The 20,852-nt window shown below is 44.7% G+C and overlaps 1 protein-coding gene and 1 pseudogene across 1 annotated transcript; both read right to left on the bottom strand.

The window, feature by feature from the left end:
• Nucleotides 1–1,583: 1,583 nt before the first annotated feature.
• TCHH (trichohyalin) lies at nucleotides 1,584–14,620 on the bottom strand. Its single transcript, XM_077982623.1, has 3 exons — nucleotides 14,578–14,620; nucleotides 9,330–9,496; nucleotides 1,584–8,472 (listed from the first exon to the last, which is right to left on the bottom strand). Exons 1-3 carry the CDS (start codon nucleotides 14,618–14,620, stop codon nucleotides 2,692–2,694), a joined length of 5,991 nt encoding a protein of 1,996 aa, XP_077838749.1. The 3' UTR covers nucleotides 1,584–2,691.
• A 4,919-nt stretch (nucleotides 14,621–19,539) lies between these two features.
• LOC100425119 (pseudouridine-5'-phosphatase-like) lies at nucleotides 19,540–20,326 on the bottom strand (annotated as a pseudogene).
• Between the last annotated feature and the right edge of the window lie 526 nt (nucleotides 20,327–20,852).

Raw genomic sequence — 20,852 nt, 5'->3', positions numbered from 1 at the left:
GTGTCCAAATTTCATCTTCTTATTAGGACATCAGTCATATTGGATTAGGGCCCAAACTAACAAACTCATTTTAATTTAGTTACCTCTATACATACCATATCTTCAAATATGATTACATTCTGAGGTACTGAGACTTCAACACATGAACCTCTGTGGGAGTGGGGAGGTCACAACAACACATAGAGACCAGCTTTTCTATCACTGCATATTAAACTCTTGATCGCAGTTCCCAGCAGCAGCTCAAGTGATGCTAATAGAGTTCCCAGTTTATAATTAAGTAGACAATTGCCCAACAGCCTCAAGGTTCTGCACATGCGTGTGTATTATTCAGGTGGAGCAGGAGGCTTGGCCTCCATGTTTCCTTGCCAACATGCTAAAATAACAGCTAGAGGGCATGGACTGGCTGACACATTTTTTTTTAAACTACATGTAATTATAACTGTGATGAAACAATACTTTCTTCTTTGGAAATTGGCTTTACCTTCTTGTAAGGTGCTACAAGTCCCCAGGGCTTTGCTTATTTTTACCATAATTATCATTGTTAAACAGTAGCTTAGCTGATGAAGTGTATATTTCAGTGGTATCCTGAGGCTGGGCATTTATAAGGAGGCTCTTGAATGAGTACCCATAGAGGGTCCTGAGGAAAGTCAGTGAAGCTCTTCCAGAATTTCTTTGAAGGTCCTTAAGTAAGAAAAAGAGTATACTTTAGGGGAAAAATAGTTTTGCAGTTAGAAATCATTTGAAAGAGATGAAATTCCAAGACAATGTCAGGGGATTCCCAGGTTATGTCTTTGGTGGGCATCTGCCATTTGTTAAAGTGAGAGAGAGAGAGGCTTTGCTTCTTGAAAAAAATGCCATCTTACTCTATCAGAATGATACTCAGGAGCTATAAGCTTAGCTTGTCTCCACCACTGATCAAAATGTTGAGTGACTATAACTTTAGGGCATCTTGTCATCATGACTATCAAGATTAGAAATGATATTGTTTTGATCAGGGCCTTCTTGGACTTATTTCTAGTTAGTAAACTGTGACTCCTAAATATAAGAATCCAGCAGGCAGCACAGGGGTGTTAGTTATTATTATCTAATAAATGATTATCTAATAAGATAATAATTTGATACTTCAGCCTGATTACTATTAAATACCTTCTGACTCAGTCACCTCATGGATTGTGTTGCTTAAATCAACAGGACATCTACAGTTTTTATAGTGCTGATCTGAAGTTTCAGGCCATTTTCTATCATTGGCTCATCAGACATCAAAGACTAAGAGGCTGCTGCATTCTCTAAAGGAAATCTTAACAAATATTAGGAGCACCAGTATTTGTCATGACCAGTGAGTCGCTGCAAGAAATGGCATAGAAAGCTGTGGTGTCAAGAACAAAAACACTCCGAAAGAGAATCTCAGTGTGGGGATGGAAATAGAGTTCACCCTAACTGAAAAAAAAAGAAGAAGAAGAAAAAAAGATTAGGGAAAAACAAAGAATTCTCTCCCCTCTTTTTTCATATTTGGACATAGATAAGTAACGAAATGCCCTTACATGATTGGGAACTTGTGTTAGTTTCCAGACCATGAGATCTTGAGTTATGATTGACGCAGAGTTAAAACAGACAAAAGTAGTTACTTGCTAAACATTTATTAATTTTTTCACAGTTCAATTATTTCAACAAGAGTATCTCTAAGGTATTATCAACAGGCCTCAAATGATTGTGGGCTGATGGGTCTTGTCAAAGGGCCTCTAGAAATTTGCCCCTATGTTCACACATTTTTCCCTTTTACACCCCCAACATGCTCTATGTGATCTCTTATTGGCCCTAGAGTAAGACAGATGTTTATGGGATTCTGAGCAGCTTCCTTCTAATAAGCTAAAATTAACAAAGGTTCGTAATATTCTCTCATCAAAACTTGGGGAAGTAGAATCAACACTACAGACTACAACAGACATAATTTTAAAATTTGAACTCTGAAGTTGTTTGAGAAACACCTCATTTTTGCTTCATGAGATCATGTGTTTAAGTGGCGTTGAGTGTAAAAAAAATCTAATTTGAATTCTAAATCTTCAAAGCTAAACCTATTTATAACAGATATTTCTTCCAGTAATGGGCTGATTTCACAGGAAGTTTTTATGCAGAGGTCACTCCTCCTGCATTATTCAACAAGGGTTATAAAAATTTAGTTACCTGGAATTTGTGCTTATTATGCCACAAAAGATGAAAAGCTGTTTGGAGAAAATGATCAATTTAGGTTCAAGAAGAAATAGCAACTTGAACATTAAAAGTATCTGCACTTTCCACAAGATGGGTCAATCATTAAACAAACAGACCCATTGTTTAGAATCTCAAATCATCTTCTTCTTCTTGTTGCTTCCGAAAGCAATAAATGAACATGTTCATCAAACAAAATTTCTTAAACAAATTAAATGATTTATATGCTTTTTAAAAAATGCACACCACATCTGCATCAAAGAGCAAAAGAAAGACATCTTGCAGTAAAGAACTACTTGAGGAAGAATAAAAGGCAGGAGTACAAAGTACATAAAATGAGCGTAGTTTAAGATTTTGGAAGAAGACATTCTAACATCAGATAGCTTTCCCACAACCAGAAACATCTGAGTTATCACTTGGTACCCAGTGTTTCTCATTTTCCCGTGCTCGAAGCTTTGGCGGGTGTCAGGATATTGGCAACATCTCTTAAGGGCGGTATTGAGATTTCTGCTCTTGGATGTACTCATAGAGAGGGCTGGAGCGCACTGGGACGCTGGCAAACTGATGACTGCCGGGCTCCAGAAGCCGCCCATGGCCCTTCCCTTCTTGGGATTGTGTTTCCCGGACTTGGCGGCGCCTCTGTTCCTCCTCCTGCTGGCTGCGGAGGTGGTCTTCCCGTAATTTCCTTTCCCGTTCCTGGCGACGTTTCTGCTCTTCTTCTTGCCATAGTTCTTGTGCCTGACGACGACTCTTCTCCTGCGTGGCAAACTGCTCCTCCGCCCGGTACTGCCCGTCTCGCTCCTGCCTGAGCCTCTGCTCTTCCTGTTTCTTAAGCTGCAGCTGCTCTTCTTCCCAGCGATACTTTCTGTCACGATCTTGGCGGCGCAGCTGCTGTTCTTCCCTCTCCTGGGGGAGCTGTTCCTCCTCGCGGAATTTTCTGTCACGCTCTTGGCGGCGCAGCTGCTGTTCCTCCCTCTCCTGGCGGAGCTGTTCCTCCTCGCGGAATTTTCTGTCGCGCTCCTGGCGGCGCAGCTGCTTTTCTTCCCTTTCCTGACGGAGCTGCTCTTCCTCCAGGAATTTTCTGTCGCGTTCTTGGCGGTGCAGCTGCTCTTCCTCCGTTTCTTGGCGCAGCTGTTCCTCCTCAAGGAATTTTCTCTCCAGTTCCTGGCGGCGCAGCTGCTGTTCCTCTTCGCGGAATTTTCTGTCACGCTCTTGGCGGCGCAGCTGCTGTTCTTCCCTTTCCTGGAGCAGTTGTTCCTCTTCGCGGAATTTTCTGTCGAGGTCCTGGCGGAGCTGTTGTTCGCGCTCCTGGCGGCGCAGCTGCAGTTCCGCGAGGAATTTTCTGTCACGCTCTTGGCGGCGCAGCTGCTGTTCCTCCTCGCGGAATTTTCTGTCGCGCTCCTGGCGGCGCAGCTGCTGTTCTTCCCTTTCCTGACGGAGCTGCTGTTCCTCCTCCCGGAATTTTTTGTTGCGCTCCTGGCGGCGCAGCTGCTGTTCTTCCCTTTCCTGACGGAGCTGCTCTTCCTCCAGGAATTTTCTGTCGCGCTCTTGGCGGCGCAGCTGCTCTTCCTCCGTTTCTTGGCGCAGCTGTTCCTCCTCACGGAATTTTCTCTCCAGTTCCTGGCGGCGCAGCTGCTGTTCCTCCTGGAGGAATTTTCTCTCTAGTTCCTGAGGGCGCAGCTGCTGTTCCTCTTCGCGGAATTTTCTGTCACGCTCTTGGCGGCGCAGCTGCTGTTCCTCCTCGAGGAATTTTCTGTCACGCTCTTGGCGGCGCAGCTGCTGTTCCTCCTCGAGGAATTTTCTGTCACGCTCTTGGCGGCGCAGCTGCTGTTCCTCCCTTTCCTGGAGCAGCTGTTCCTCTTCACGGAATTTTCTGTCGCGGTCATGGCGGAGCTGTTGTTCGCGCTCCTGGCGGCGCAGCTGCTGTTCCTCCTCGAGAAATTTTCTATCGCGCTCTTGGCGGCGCAGCTGCTGTTCCTCCCTTTCCTGGAGCAGCTGTTCCTCTTCGCGGAATTTTCTGTCGCGGTCTTGGCGCAGCTGCTGTTCCTCCTCGAGGAATTTTCTATCACGCTCTTGGCGGCGCAGCTGCTGTTCCTCCCTTTCCTGGAGCAGCTGTTCCTCTTCGCGGAATTTTCTGTCGCGGTCTTGGCGCAGCTGCTGTTCCTCCTCGAGGAATTTTCTATCACGCTCTTGGCGGCGCAGCTGCTGTTCCTCCCTTTCCTGGAGCAGCTGTTCCTCTTCGCGGAATTTTCTGTCGCGGTCTTGGCGCAGCTGCTGTTCCTCCTCGAGGAATTTTCTATCACGCTCTTGGCGGCGCAGCTGCTGTTCCTCCCTTTCCTGGAGCAGCTGTTCCTCTTCGCGGAATTTTCTGTCGCGGTCTTGGCGCAGCTGCTGTTCCTCCTCGAGGAATTTTCTATCACGCTCTTGGCGGCGCAGCTGCTGTTCCTCCCTTTCCTGGAGCAGCTGTTCCTCTTCGCGGAATTTTCTGTCGCGGTCTTGGCGCAGCTGCTGTTCCTCCTCGAGGAATTTTCTATCACGCTCTTGGCGGCGCAGCTGCTGTTCCTCCCTTTCCTGGAGCAGCTGTTCCTCTTCGCGGAATTTTCTGTCGCGGTCGTGGCGGAGCTGTTGTTCTAGCTCCTGGCGGCGCAGCTGCTGTTCCTCCTCGAGGAATTTTCTCTCTCGTTCCTGACGGCGCAGTTCCTCTTCGCGGAATTTTCTGTCACGCTCTTGGCGGCTCAGCTGCTGTTCCTCCCTTTCCTGGAGCAGCTGTTCCTCCTCGCGGAATCTTCTGTCTCTCCCCTGACGGACTCTCTTCTCTTTTTCCTCTCTCAGCAACTGCTTTTCCTCTTGGAACTTCCTGTCGCGCCTTTTGGCTTCCTTTTGCTCTTCTCGCTCCAGTTGTTCTTCCTCTGGGAAATGCCTGTCGCGCTGCTGCCAGCGCCTCTTCTCTTGCTTACCACCTCTCTCTTGCGGTTCATCCAGCAGGGGCTGCAGATCTTGCTGGGACTGTCTGTCGCGCACCTGGGAATCTTCCGACTGCCGGAACTGTTCATTCTCTCTACGTTTGCAGTAAACCCTGTTATTACGAACTGCATTTTCTTTTTCTGGTTCCCACTGCCATTTCAGATCACGGCGCTGATCCTCATCCCGGTATCGCCGCTTCCTCTCTTGGTGCTGAAGCTCCTCCTCCTCCAGATACTGCCTCTCCGGCTCCTGGCGCCTTTTCTCCTGTTCCTCTCTCAGCAGCTGCTCTTCTTCCTGCTGCAGCTCCTCTTCCTCGCGGTATTGCCTCTCCAGCTCCTGGCGCCTTCTCTTCTCCCTTTCCTCTCTCAGCAGCTGCTTTTCCTCCTGCTGCAGCTCCTCTTCCTCCCGATATCGCCTTTCCCGCTCTAGGCGTCTTTTCTCCCGTTCCTCTCTCAGCAGCTGCTCTTCTTCCTGCTGCAGCTCCTCTTCTTTGCGGTATTGTCTCTCCCGCTCCTGGAGGCTTCTCTTCTCCCGTTCCTCTCTCAGCAGCTGCTCTTCCTCCTGCTGCAGTTCCTCTTCCTTGCGGTATTCTCTCTCCTGCTCCTGGCGTCTTCTTTTCTCCCGTTCCTCTCTCAGCAGCTGCTCTTCCTCCTGCTGCAGCTCCTCTTCTTTGCGGTATTGTCTCTCCCGCTCCCGGCGCCTTCTCTTCTCCCGTTCCTCTCCCAGCAGCTGCTCTTCCTCCTGCTGTAGCTCCTCATCCTCCCGGTATTGCCTTTCCCGCTCTTGGCGTCTTCTTTTCTCCCGTTCCTCTCTCAGCAGCTGCTCTTCCTCCTGCTGTAGCTGCTCTTCCTCGCGGTATTGTCTCTCCTGCTCCTGGCGCCTTCTCTTCTCGCGCTCCTCTCTCTGCAGCTCCTCCTCCTCCTGCTGCTGCAGCTGCTGTTCCTTTCTCAGCTGCCCTCGTAGGGCTGGCTTGGCGTACACCGTGTAGTGGCGTCTCTTCCTTTCTTCTTCTAGTTGCCACCTCCATTTTTGGTCGCGGCGCTGCTCCGGGCTTCGCCTCCTCTCCTGATCCTCTTGGGGGCCGTACCCCTCCTCCTGGAGCTGTTGGGCACGCTCCCGCCGCTGGAGCTGCTCCTCTTCCTCCAGGAACTGCAGCTCTCTCTCCCTCTCGCGACGCTGGCGCCGCCGCTGCTCCTTCTCCTCCTCCTGGAGAAACCGTTGTTCCCGCTGCTGGCGCTCCTCGGCTCTCAGCTGCCTCTCCCGCTGCTCGCGCAATGAGGGCCTGGCTGACAGCCTCTGACGGCCCCTCTGGCGCTCTTCCTCCGCCTGCCACTGCCAAGTGAAGTCCCGGCGCTGCTCCTCTTCCTGCTGCTGCCGGCGAGCCTGTTCCTCCTCCTGCCATTGCAGCTCACGCTCCCGGCGCCGCCTCTTTTCCTCCTGCTCTTGACGGCGCCTCTGCCCTTCCTGCTTGCGGGGCCTCGAGTAGACTTTGCTTTGCCGTGCGTCGGCCTCGCTTTCTAGCTGCCACTGCCACTTCGGGGTCTGGCTCTTAATCCGCTCCCGGGCCTGTTCCTGCTCCTCCTCAGCCAGCTCCTGCTCGCGCCTCAGCCACTGCTGGCGCCTCTCTTCCAGCTGCTCGCGCCTCTTCTCCTGCTCGAGTCTCTCTTCCTCCTCGCGCTTCAGCCGCTGCTCGCGCCTCTCTTCCTGCTCGCGCCTCTCTTCCTGCTCGCGCTTCAGCCGCTGCTCGCGCCTCTCCTCCTGCTCAAGCCTCTCCTCCTCCTCCTCGCGCTTCAGCAGCTGCTCGCGCCTCTCCTCCTGTTCGCGCTTCAGCCGCTGCTCGCGCCTCTCCTCCTGCTCGCGCTTCAGCCGCTGCTCGCGCCTCTCCTCCTGTTCGCGCTTCAGCCGCTGCTCGCGCCTCTCCTCCTGCTCAAGCCTCTCCTCCTCCTCGCGCTTCAGCAGCTGCTCGCGCCTCTCTTCCTCCTCCTGGCGCTTCAACCGCTGCTCGCGCCTCTCCTCCTGCTGGCGCCTCTTCTCCTCCTCCTCGCGCTTCAGCAGCTGATCGCGCCTCTCCTCCTCCTGCTCGCGCTTCAGCCACTGCTCGCGCCTCTCCTCCTGTTCGCGCTTCAGCCACTGCTCGCGCCTCTCCTGCTGGAGCCTCTCCTCCTCGCGCTTCAGCAGCTGCTCGCGCCTCTCTTCCTCCTCCTGGCGCTTCAGCCGCTGCTCGCGCCTCTCTTCCTCCTCCTGGCGCTTCAGCCGCTGCTCGCGCCTCTCCTGCTCGCGCCTCTTCTCCTCCTCCTCGCACTTCAGCCAATGCTCGCGCCTCTCCTCCTCCTGCTCGCTCTTCAGCCGCTCCTCGCGCCTCTCCTTCTCCTCCTCGCGCTTCAGCCAATCGCGCCTCTCCTCCTCCTCGCGCTTCAGCCGCTGCTCGCGCCTCTCCTGCTGCTCGCGCCTCTCCTCCTGCTCGCGCTTCAGCCGCTGCTCGCGCCTCTCCTCCTGCTCGCGCCTCTCCTCCTCCTGCTCGCGCCTTAGTTGCTGCTCGCGCCTCAGCCTTTGCTGCTGCTGCTCTTCCGCCTGGCGCTCCCTCTTCAGCTCTTGCCGCTCCAGCTTCTGTAGCTGCTCTTCTTCCTCCTGGAGCTCTCTTTGCAGCTGCGGCTCTTCTTCCTGCAGTTTCTCTTCCTGCCGGTGCACTCTCTCGCGCTTCCTCCACTCTTTCTCTTCTTCCTCCTGGAGCACTCTTTCTTGCCGCTCTCGCCTTTGCTGCTGCTTCTCCTCGCGGCGCTCCCTCCTCAGCTCCTGCAGCTCCCGCCTTCGTTGTTGCTCTTCATCTGGAAACGCCTCAGTTTCGTGACCCTTGCACCTCTGCAGCTGCTCTTCCTCTGCACGGCGCTCTTCCTGTTCTCTCCGTTCTCGCCTTTGCCGCCATAGCTCCTCGTCGCGGCGCTGCCTGTCGCGCTGCTGAAGTCGCTCTTGTTTCTCACTTTGCTCCTCTCCCTCAGCGAGCTCCCTCTCCTCTTCCTGCCTCTTCTGCCTGCGTCGTTGCCCAGGTTCTTCTTCCAGTTGTCTGTCCCGGGACTCGAATCTCCTTTGGTCTTCTTCTTGCCTGCGATCTTGTAACAGGCTCTCCTTTCCGTCACACCGGGCTCGCTTCTCCTCATCCAGTCCCGTGGCCTGGCCGAGAGCATAGTAACAAGCTTGAGCCACTTTGAAAATAAATAGGAGGAATTCGTTGAAATCGACACGCCCATTACGGTCACGATCCAGAAGTTCCAGGATCAGATCTACCGTCTTGGGGTCATGTGGTCTCTATAAAAAAGATGAAAACAAAAATTTATAATGTACTATCTACAGGTGATAAAATTGTTTTCACACATATTTTATGCTATGCTGACATTCAAGAGACATTCAGAGCAATTAGAAAAATGTCCAGTGTGTATCAAGTCTTGTCCCCATGTAAAATGTGAACCCTCATTTTAAAGCATATATTCGTTTGAAATTTTTGCAGCTCGTAATTTATGCTGACCAAACTGGAGGATGCAGGAAGAGAGACACAAAGTAGAATAACGGGTAAGCCTACGCATCTTAGAGGCAGAGCTTGAGGTGAAGATTCAAAACAGCCTCGTGAACTTGTGTGTAAAATTAACAAAGCTACTCAACCTCAAGAAAGAATAACACAAGTTCGCTTTAATTGGGTAAGAATGAACTCACTCTTGAGAGAGATACAATGGAAATTTATGAAGATTTGCAGTAGCCATTTCTGTCTGAAGCAGCTAGTACTCTTGATTTGGTTTCTATTCCATATTAGAAAACAGAACAAAACATTTACGGGTAGCACCATTTTAGTAGAGATCAGGCTGATCTCAGTTTTGAAATTTGGAAACAAATTTAAGTTCCTCCAAGTCTAGTTTGATTTGACATCTTTTGTGGTGATGTCCCATGAAGAGCTCATTCACATGGCCATGCCGTCAAGTACATGAAATACTTTATTATTCAGACTGCAATGCCAAGTTAGTACCTTCTGACTGAGAAATGAATGGGGGATGTAGTGTAGATCTGTCATGGTGTAAAATGAATATAAACCCACCAGTCCTTGCTCTGGTCTCCTCTGAGAATAAATCTCATAGCCTCAAGTCAATAGATCTCATTTTCTTGTTAGTTCTTACCCGAAGGACAGCTCCAAATTCCCTTTCCAGGAGGTTCTTCAGGTCTTTCTTAGTTAATGCTGCTCCATCACAATCATGTGAGACATATTGATTGAAAATTTCAGTGATGTCACAGATGCTTCTCAGAAGTGGTGACATTTTTTTCTTTCCTTCAAGTTCAAGTAAACCTAGAACAATAAAACAAGATCCAGAATCAAAATCCCGTTTCTGCTCTTGGGAAAGCGTCATTCACACTATTTCAGGCAGATACCTAAATAATTTGAATTTACAGCAGTATTTTCCACCTGGACTTTCAGAGCATTTTAATCTTTGAATATTGTATCAGAAAGAGAAAGAGTGATCCTGAGAAATTCCAAGCGAGGGAATCATCTTCAGACTATCCTGTTGTCAGTTTTTGATTGTCCACCCAATGTGGATTATCTGTCCTTTTCTTCTCTCTTTCTTCCAGCTTTCCACCATATTTCAGAGTAGAAAATAAAGAGAGGAGTGCAGAAATTAAAATTTTATATATTTCTACACACCTTCCTTTAAAGTTGAGCAAAGAGGACAGGTAAAACCCAAAAGGTGAAGGAAGACTTGAGAGTATCTTAAAGTGGTTAGAGGCCATGTCAGCAAAACATTTAGAAGAAGATAGAACAATGAAAAGGGAGTATGAATGATTCCTCAACATTATAGTCCATAAAGGATTTAGGAACTCTTATAGAATATAATTCATAAGTCAACAATTCAAAGATTAAATAGTACTTCTTCCTAGTCAAAAGATGGCATTGTAACATTCAGATACACACGTGCAGAAAACAGAAAGTGTATGTTACCTGCCTCAACTCAGATTTAGTACAGATATTCGGATACTGAAGTATTGAAAGCTTCTGAGAGGTCCTTTCTAAACCAACTGAATCCAGAAAACTGCGAATGATATTGGTTTTGTTAAACCCAAATATATCATTGGAATCTTGGCTTTTTATAAAGCATTAGCCAACAGTAGATCGATGTTATAAGAATACATAGAATGACTTTGCTGGTGGAATATGTGTAGTGGATCATCTAGCTAACTTCTTTATGTACTTCTCAACTCCAATACCTTAAATGCTGTGACTGTATGAAGATGGCCCATATTAGGTAGAACCAACGTAAAAGAGAATAGAAGGGTAACAAACTTTTGAGATAGCAGTTTTTAGGAAGATGAACCCTATCAGAGCCACACATGATCATCCTTGATGTGCAAAAGTATAGAGTTCAGAGCCCAGGGAGAAGGGCCATGCTTCAGTTCAAGTGATGGCTCCAACCATAAGAAGATGGGATAGAGTTAGTGAAAGTTTATTTATCCCTGCAAAATACTGATACCTTCTGGCACATAGATCCTCCCCGCATATCCCAACATCTGAAGTAGCTATAAAAATGGAGAATCATAAAGAAGACCACGATCCCACAGAATGGGACTTACCCACTTCACCAGAGGAAGAAGTTGAGTGCTCGCTGACACCACGGGCAAGTGTACTGAGTAACTGGGAGCTGGGCCTTTTATAGGGATTTTAATTGTGCCCTGGAAAGCAACTTGGGAAGGAGACACCCACTCTGTGGGATGGCCTGATTCATTCCTAACCAAGCCCAGCTCCACCTCTGTCTCCACAAATGGCTTGTTTATCTCACTATTTGCTCACGTAGCTATTTGGCATGAGGTTCACAGACCTTGCCTCCTGACACTCATGGTACTGGCCCCACCTAACATGAGAGGGTAGAATATTTGGCAGAATCTCCAATTTTCTTTAACTGTTAAAACTAAATTAAATAATAAAACAAAGGTATTAAATGTTCACAATCTTAATTGATTATTACTTCATTACAAAGGAGTAAACTCTAAGCCATTTGCTTTGTAAAAGATATAATCTCTAGTTTGGGATTAAGCAGAAACTTTGAAATAAACTGATGAAGACCAATTAATTTCTCCATGGGATGTGACAGTCCATGGTGAGCTGCTCATAAGCCGTGCCAGAAGCTGTTGCTTCAATTCTAGGGCAATGAGAGAGATGTAAAGAATTGGTTAGTTTCTTCTCTAAAAATGCAGGTGGGAAAATTTTTTACATTTGTTTCCTGGATCTTATGATGGTTTTCCTACAGATTGGGTACTGCCTCCTTAGTAAGCAGTTTGGAAGGGTACCTTAGAAATATATTTTTATTAAACTGTTCATAAGAAAATTTGAAATCTGTGAAATTTCCTTCTTGGAGACATTAAACCTAAATGAAGTTTGTTCATTAGTTTTTCTCGTTAGCATATTGATGCCCTTGGGGAAAAAGAGCTGGTGTAATGCATTATTGTAGATATAATCATCCTGCTCAGCCTAAGTTACTAATGGTTATGACACCTAAACACTTGAGTCTGCTTCTCCTGGAAGCACATTGAGGTAATCAGTCATTCTAGCCCATTATATCCATCAGGGCTTTCTCAATCTGGCTGATCATTTGCAAATTTCAGTGCTGTTTTATTGTAAGGAATTGGATTTTATCCATGGTTGTCAGTGACTTCCATCCTTACATTTCAGACTATGTGAAACTTTGGTTCATAATTTATGAAGACTATTAAATGATTCAATGGCTTCTCTGCACTTTTGTCTCCTTTGTCTAACAGAGGCAAGTATTGGTTTTCTGAATTTTGAGGCAATTATAGGATCCTTCAATGGCTTGAGTGAAAGTTTGGAATCTAAATCTTGATGGCTATTTCTTTATTTGCAGATTGGTCCAAATGATAATGGAGTTGAACTCTATTTGCCCCCTCACTTGCTGCCATCCCAGATGTGGGATACAGAGGAAGGTAGAAGTGACAGGGAGTGGGAAGACAATTATAAGCAAGGCTAATTTCTGCCTCTTAAGGACTTCAACACTGAAGTCTACGATTTAGTGGTTTTCCTAGTACTGTCAGAACTGTCACTATTTCTTGGGCTAAGTTAGCAAACTTGATGTGGCAACTCGTTGGTGAAGGGTGAAGACTTCTCATTTTTCCCCTTCTTTTTAGGGTTTTATGCAGCTCTCTTACTCTTTGGATTCTAAGATAGGACCATCATAAGCACTGATCACACTGCACTGCAATCATGTGACCATGGAAGCTCACTCTCTCACAGAGGGCACTAGCCTTTTGTATGAGTGTTCTTCAAGGAATAACCTAGGCAAGGCCTGCCTTATGTCTGCTTTTGTTTGTATCCTCCTGTGTGTGATCTATTGGGAACCTCAGCTCAGGTGATGGGATGCATTTGCATGACTCCATTACTTTCCTATAGTGAATAAACCCAAAAGGGAACTGGAAAGTGTTAGATTCCATGGAAATAAAGGGAAAAGTAGCATTAACCATTCTAAAATTGTAGTTAGAATGGCAATTCCCCCCACTACTATGCTTTTGAACAGCCTTGAAAAAATACCCCAAATTGCGTTTATTATAACAGAAAAACCCTTTCTCCTCTCTGAATGAAGCTAGATCTTAAATTTAGTGATGGTGCTCCTACCCACTTTTATTTAAAGTCAGTTCAGCATAAGGGAAAATATTTAAAAACCTGCATAACCCTAAGAGAATTGGCCTCCCTTCCTGCTCTTGGTCCATCATCAGAAAGGTTGTAAAGTAGATTCAGATGCTAAATCCAAAATCAAGTTTGAAATTCTCCTGGTGAAGTATCTTCATTGCTACATAATGTTCTTTTATTTTACACACTGTCATTATTTGAGAATATCATTTTAAAAGGAGTCTGTAACATAAGGTTTGGACAGGGAAATAGTTTCCATGGCTTTCTAGTTTTTCAAAATGTTGGTAAATGCTAAAGAATGTAGAAAATTATATCAAATGCTAACAAATTGGTTCAGTCTATTTTTAGTTAAGACCAACTGGGAATTCTTGGAATGTAGTAGTGTTCCTTTACTGTGGACCACCAAAAAATAAAAATATTGTTATAATCTGAAAGGTCTCCATACAAAAAGCTCCAATATCACTCTTTTTTAAGACTGGAGACTGAGACACTGAAAGGTCAGAGAATACTACTGACCGGCCCAGGAATGACCTGGGTGATCCTGCTCCATTTCTGCAAGAATGCCCTTCTTTATCAGTCCAGAGCACAGCTATAGTATTATCCTGGCACTTGACGTTGATACCTGAGTTCTTTATTACAGAGGAATTGAAAAGAGAAAATAAAATTTGTATCACTTAGATGCTTTAATTTTATATCAATATGAAGCCTTGTCACTTTTTGACATCCTGTGGCATTTACCTGGCCCAGGCCCTGACTTAGCTCAACTGGATAACTTCCAGAGTGAAAATTTAGATAAAACAGAGAAGGTTCTATTGTCATCTTTAGCCTAATGTACTTCTCCAGAACCCAGCATAAACTATGATGTTGACACTCTGGGAAAGTGTTCAAAGTAGGGTGATTCTACATGGCTTTGAAAAAATGTAAAGTACTTCAAACACTTCTCCATCAAAGACTTCTTAAAAAAATTATGTGTTAAATCTTTCAAGTTTTCTGATCATTTCTTTTTATTCATTGACCCACCTCCTAGACCTCACCTCTGTCAGTCTAAAACCTAATATAATTTCTTTTAGGCCCCAGGGAAGTTCCATCTCCTCTCCAAAACCTTCTTTGACCTTTACACGCAATGATCTTTCTATTAAAAATTTCCCCCCACAGCATACATAGTCAGCATTTTACAATCTAGTACTAGTTAATGTGTACTTTTCATATTCTTCTCTAGTTTAATGGGTGCTTGTTTTGTGTTCTCCATTAGGTTTTAAGTTGCTTGAAGGTAGTGCTATATCTTTTATTTCTACTAGATGTTTTAAAAAATGCTTGCTGATATGATATAATTTTATTGCATTGTGGCAGTTTAAATGACCAACAGGCCAGAATGAGATGAATCACTTGTTCTGGGATGGACCATCTGTTTGCGTGATGACTTGGGGATGAGGGTACTCACCTTAATAAGAGTCAGCCCTTTTGGGGCCTCTTTCTAGTTTCACCACTTATAGGACAGATGACAGAGGAGACAGTAGTCCACCTCCCTCTGCCTTCCCTGATGCCCATTGCTTCCTCCCACTGTTAAATGAGGAACTGTAAGATATGAATCCCTTCCTCAGAGGGGAGCTGTGATAATTGCAGCTTGTAAAGCATTTTGTGATTCTTAGATATAAAAGAGCTAATTATTATGATCATTAATAATCCTTAATTTTTATCTTCTTTAAGGTAAATTACCCTTACTTTAATTACACCCCCACCCTGGTTGTAATTATACCTCTGAGAGTCAGCAGATGCTTTCATCTTACGTCATGCTTTGCAGGGTGACTGGGCATGGGTGCCAGGGAGGGCATTTCTACCATCTGCCTGCTCCTGCTCTCACCCGGAGTAGCAGAGGGTTTCTGGCTGTCTTTGTTGTTAAACTGGTTATAGATTTCAAGTGATTTGTATTCTTTGTTCTATAACAGTATCTTTATCCTAACCAGCAGCTCCTCAGTTTCACGGAGACACACTAAATGGTACAAATGAATTTTTATCATTTGAGCAATATTGTGAATTAAGGAAGCAGGTATCTTTCACTGGGCCATAGAGGCTTTACGGTGTCTGTTATAAAGAGTTTTTCAACTGCAGTATGAAAGAAGGGTCATAGCTCCTCAAGGGTAGAGGTGCTGTATGACATTCCAGATTTTTCTTGGACTTAGATGTGGTTCTAATAGAATTGTAAGTTACTATGTGAAGAACTGAAAAAAATGTTTTTGAGAGAGATTTTGCTTCTGACAAAAGGCATACCATAAAAAGGCTGGAACTGAGGCTTCACACGTAATACATACTTTGGGTGTGGGAATTAAGGCCATGGCCTCCCAAATGTGGGAAAGAGCATAGGCAGGCATGTATCAGTCTAGCTTGAAATGTTTTCTTCAGGTCCAGACATCCCATAACTGCTTCATGTCATGATGTAATTATTCAGTCCTAATCTTGGATGTTTCAGCACCATGAATCCTACTCTGTCCCTGAAGTAAGGATGGCAGTGGAACAAGGCAGTAGGGTGGATGGCAGTGTTGAGTGTTTTGATGGCCTTCCTTCTGATCCTTCCTCTCAGAGCAGTGCATGCTTCTCTGGAGCTCTGCCTTCCCTGTCTGCCTCAGCATCTTTCTTTCAGTTTCTTTCCTTTCCTTATTTCCTCTTCTCTTCTCTTTTTAAATTTCTCTTTTCCCATCCCACACTCAAAACCATTTAATCTCAGATAGGGAAATAGGAGAGGGATGAGGAGACCTCAAGGGGAGCCAGTCAAGATCTGTGTCCCTTTCCCTCAAGTGAGGATCTGATTGAGTTCATAGTAGTATTGGTAAAGAAACAGAAAATTGACTGTGTCCTTCCTGGTTCTTCTCTCAGTGAGTCTCTCTTGGTCCATAAGCATTTATTGAGCCCTCTGTTCTACTGTAGACATTGTTCATGGTAGCAAGAGGCACTCCACCCTACCTCCCGATGATTTGAAGTGGGATATATTATGGTAAGAAAGGTTCAATTCCAAAAATAAGACTGATATTGGTATTTTCTTGTACATGCTATAATTTTTTTGTAATAATTAGAAAAACAAACAAACCCAACAACAGTGGTTACCTATAGGGAGAGGGGTGGGTAAGTGCCTTTTTACTGCACGCTTTCTTCTACTTTTTAATATTTAAGCCATGTGAATATGTTACCTATTACAAATTAAATACATAGAATCATTTAAAATAAAAGTTTGATTCCAAGAGAAAGGAGATGAAATAAAGAGAAGACAAGAATGTACTTTATTTACTCAGTTTATATTGTACCTGGCAGGACACTCGGTGCTTAATATATTTTTAATAAAATTTTTGTAAGTGTAATAAAGTTAAATGGCCCTTAAAAAACCTTAACAGTCACTAAAGTGATTGTACAATAAGTGCTAGTCTTTTGGCTATTTTGTCAGATGTATGGTTAGAACTTTACAGATTTTTTTCTGAGGCTCTTCCTTATCTGCAGATGAAGAGTGCTGTCGGTGCTGCTTCTCTGGGTATCTGACCAAGCCCAGTCTGGCTCTGGGCTCTCAGTGGGCTCACTGTTAGCTCTGGGCAGAGGGTGAACCACTAATAGCTCATCTACAACCAGATCCTTGAGAGTATTTCCTAAATTATAAAAAACAAATGCTTTTGGCAGCACAAATTTGATCTTTGAAGTGAACCACATCCTATAGATATGACAAGTGGGGGAATAATTACAACTTCTCATAAGATCAAAATTCAGTTATTCTAATATAAATGTAATCCATACTTTCAGGGCCAACATTTCAAAATTAGTCTTTAAAGTCTCTTTTGTTGTGTTTTTCAAGGTGCAAAACTCTTTGAAAGTCTCTGAATACAAGCCCTAGATACTGATTTCATCATTCTAGATAATTTATCCTCATCTGTTCCATGAATCTTCACACTGCCTTGCTACTTAGCTAATCAAAAACTTTCATTAAGAACCTGATAAATGGAAGGTGAAAGAGTATAGAGCATTGGAAAAGACCCATTCAAGGCATTCAGAAGATATGATATAGTTGTGACGTTAGGTTATATTCCACAAGTGCTCTACAAGGAAAAAGGGACTACTGCTGGGTGAAGTGGTGTAGGAAGGCTTCAGGGAGGAGATGGGAGTTGTTCTGGATAGGGTGAGTGGATTTCAGGCAGGCCAGGTGAAACAGAGACATTCCAGGCAGTGTGAGGAAAGATGGGGAGTAGGAATGGGCAAAGCATATTTTGAGAAAAAGAGAGTTGAACAGTCAGATTATAGTGGAGACTTTATCACTCTTTGGCAAAAGGCCATGTTGCCTTGATCCTTTCAAGGGTTGACCTTGCAGAAGAAAAAATTGATTTCAACCCTCCATCCGTTCAGGAAGAAAGGAATTGAATACAGTAAGATGCAGGTTCCATGAAAGCAGTTCCACTTATGTTTTGTTTGCTGTTGTGTTCTCAGTGGCAGAGAGAAGGCCCTCAGGAAATATTTTTTAATTGAAAGAATGAATGAATTGCATGTATTTTTCATATACAAGACTATATGCAAATGCCATGACTAGAGAGTAGCCCTGTAAGAATTCAGAAGAAGTCACTTTTTGATAGCGGGATTGGGAAGAAGAGATGGAGTAGAAAAGGAACACTCGAGAGAAGTAGCAGTAAACCATAAGATGGAGAGTGAGTACAATTTTATTTTTAAAAATCTTTCTGAAAGCACTGAATGATTGGCTAGATTGTCGGGACAAAACAGGTGGGACTGAGGATGGGGAAGGCAAGAGCAGTCTATTGATATTTGGTAGGATGTTAATATTAAAATTATCCTACTTCTTCCTACACTGGCCTGATCAGTGCGGTATTTTAGAGATTAAAAATAGAGGTTGGAGAAATGATTTTTGCCATGGGACTGGTTTCATATCTGTATCTTAAAAGCAATTCCAAGAGTATCATCTGAGTCAACCTGAACTTCCTCTGCTATTATTATTCAAATAAAGATTTGAATCAGCAGAATTTGCCTCAGTGAGGAAACTGCCTGGGGTATCAGCCTAGGAGAGGGTAAGTGAACTGGTTTTGCCCACATATATTCGATGGCTTACGAAAGAGACCTCATCTTTTCTTCTTCTTCTTCTTCTTCTTAACATATGTTACAAAATTTTATTAAACTAATTCAATTTGTGAGGGAAACTGTAAGACATTACAACTGGTTTGAAGGAGAATTCAAAGTGCAGAAATGTATACAGGCCATCGGGAATGAGGAAATGGGCTGGGTGCAGTTGCTCATGCCTGTAATCTCAACACTTTGGGAGACCCAGGCGGGTGGATCACTTGAGGTCACGAGTTCGAGATTAGCCTGGCCAAAATGGTGAAACCCCGTCTCTACTAAAAATACAAAAATCAGCCAGGTGTGGTAGTGCATGCCTGTAGTCCCAGTTACTTGGGAGGCTGAGGCAGGAGAATTGCTTGAACTCGGGAGATGGAGGTTGCAGTGAGCCGAGATCATGCCACTGCACTCCAGCATGGTGACAGAGTGAGACTCCATCTCAGGAAAAAAAAAAAAAAAAAAAAAAGGAATGAGAAAATGAATTTACTAAAGAGATGCACAATCAATCAATAGCCAGGGCCTGTCATCCACAGTTACTCCACCAGACACACACATGCATTCCTATGGTTTGTCCACAACTTCCAGAGTTGAAGAGTAGCTCAAGGATGTCAAAGGGTAGAGGCCACGGGGAATGGCTGAGCCACAATTGAGCAGCACTTCTTCACTCCCCATTTCCAAGGCTATCACCATTTTTCTCTGACAAATCATAGACAAATTCTAAAGACTTAGTAAATCTATAAAAGTGAATAATCACAGAAGTGCAATGTCTAATCAATGATTCCAAAATTGTTCCTGGGCACTCAGTCTCACTAAGTATACATTCTGAAATCAAATTCTATTTCTATACAAAAAGTGTAGGCCATCAGTGTTCTTAAATGAGGCAAATGGTTATTGTGAGGTAGAAAACATTCTCGAATGTGGATGAAGATGTAGATACCAGATAAATGCTACAGTTGTGTTCACACTAACAACAAATTATAGATGATGTGGCTCAGAGTCAGTCGATAAAGTGAAACTCCAGAGATATTCTGAGGTCACAGAAAGAATTTTAATGTTAGCTAATAAGGAGAAATATTTCTTAGTGCTCACCAAAAACATGACTTTCCCACTCAGATCGCAAACCAGCCAGAACTATCATCTCACTTTGTCAGTTGCCGTTGCATGTTGACATGAACACTGAGGAGAGTGATGTGGATAATCGATATAAATATACGTATAATACATACATATGTACACATGAAGCATATACTTACATGCATACATAGTTTACATTTTTCCAGCCAGGGTTTCAGAAAAACTAGAACAAAACAGAAATCATGTTCCATTTTGTCTTGGAAAAGTATACATCTTACATATACAGACATGGATATATCTACATACATATACATGTAATGCCTATATGCATATGAACATACTGATACATATATATATGCATGTATATTCACTTTATCACATACTCCATCAGCTTGGTTTTTGAGATGGTAATTCAAGTTCAATCTTTGTTCTGGGCTTTGTTTTTGTCTCTACTAAGTTTCTCTCAGCTGTCAAGCTACATTTCATCAACATTTTAGAGTGGGGCAAGCCAATGCAGGATGGAAAGGCAAATCTTAGGAGGCTAAAATCATTGTGCAGTCTGGGATTTGGGGGTTGCTGATTTCTTTCCCTTTCCCCCAGTAGTGTGGACCATGAGAGTGGGCTGGGGGGTGGAGCAAACCAAACAGCTCAGGCTGGAAGTCCTTCAGGGAATTCAGCACCAGGGTGGCCTTTCTCTTCACGTCTCAGCTCAAGTTTCTGTCTGGAACCATGACCACCTGCATCCTGGTTGCCAGGGTAATCTCCACCTCGTTGAGAGCATCTTCAAAGACAAGGCACTTCTCTATAGGAGGACAGAGAGAACCGTTTGGCATAAGCTAGGAGGATGTTGGGGTCTGGCTTGCTGTGCTGGACTTTGGGGTCATCTCCAAGCATGATGTGAGAAAACAAGCTGAAGAACTCCTTGTGTTGGCTTGCCTTCATCTCCAATGAGGCAGACCCTGAGCTGGTGGCCATGGCAAACGGGATGCTGTGTTTCTGCAGGTGGATGATGAATTTCTCCGCCCCTGACATGAGCACAGCTATAGGGAACACTTCCTTTAACTTTGTTTGGCTTTCTTCCACCAGCTCCTCCTTGGACATCAGGAGCTGCAAGATGTCTATTATAATATGTGCTGCCTCTAATGCCTACTTACCCATTACCAGGGACTTTACATCCCAGCTGTATTTCTTTTCATAGCAATCGCGTATTTCTTGAAACACCACTGAATATAGCCATTCAGTATCCAGAAGAAGGCCATCCATGTCAAAGATGAGGTGGGTGATGGGCTGTGGTGAGGGTGTGGGCAAGAGTGCTCCCATGGTGCTGCCTTCTTAGTCTGGGTAGGAGTGAGGAGCAAAGAGACCTCATCTTTCTTTTTTTTTTTTTTTTTTTTTTTTTAGACAGAGTCTCACTCTGTCACCTAGGCGGTAGTGCCGTGGCACGATCTCAGCTCACTGCAACCTCCACCTCCCGGGTTCAAGCGATTCTCCTGCCTCAGCCTCTGGAGTAGCTAGGACTACAGGTGTGTGTCACCACGCCAGTCTAGCTTTTTGTATTTTTAGTAGAGATGGGGTTTCACTGTGTTAGCTGGGATGGAGACCTCAGCTTTCTAATCCAAGCATCTGACATATTTCATCCTAATCTTCTGCACTGAGCATTATATGATCAATTCAGTCTAATCAAATTTAATGGACATTGGTTCAGGTTCTGAGAACTCAAATATGGCCAAATATACCTCTGCCCTGCATCTCCAGTTTAGTGAGGGAGGTTTTGGCCTATGAGATATGGTGATGGGGACTCTATATTTGTTGTGATCATCATTATCATCATCAATCACTATAAGCC

This window comes from Macaca mulatta, chromosome 1 (assembly GCF_049350105.2).
Source record: "Macaca mulatta isolate MMU2019108-1 chromosome 1, T2T-MMU8v2.0, whole genome shotgun sequence".
NCBI classification, from domain to species: domain Eukaryota; kingdom Metazoa; phylum Chordata; class Mammalia; order Primates; family Cercopithecidae; genus Macaca; species Macaca mulatta.
Note: the sequence above shows the minus strand (reverse complement) of the source record. Positions and strands in the feature narration are given on the sequence as shown.

Excerpts from the sequence above, each read along its gene's own strand:
- TCHH (XM_077982623.1), bottom strand. The coding sequence starts at position 14,620 with ATGAAAGCATCTGCTGACTCTCAGAGGTATAATTACAACCAGG. Across the intron at positions 9,497-14,577 it reads GAGGTATAATTACAACCAGG|GTTTACTTGAACTTGAAGGA; the intron begins GTGGGGGTGTAA and ends TTATTGTTCTAG. Across the intron at positions 8,473-9,329 it reads AATTTGGAGCTGTCCTTCGG|AGACCACATGACCCCAAGAC; the intron begins GTAAGAACTAAC and ends TCTTTTTTATAG.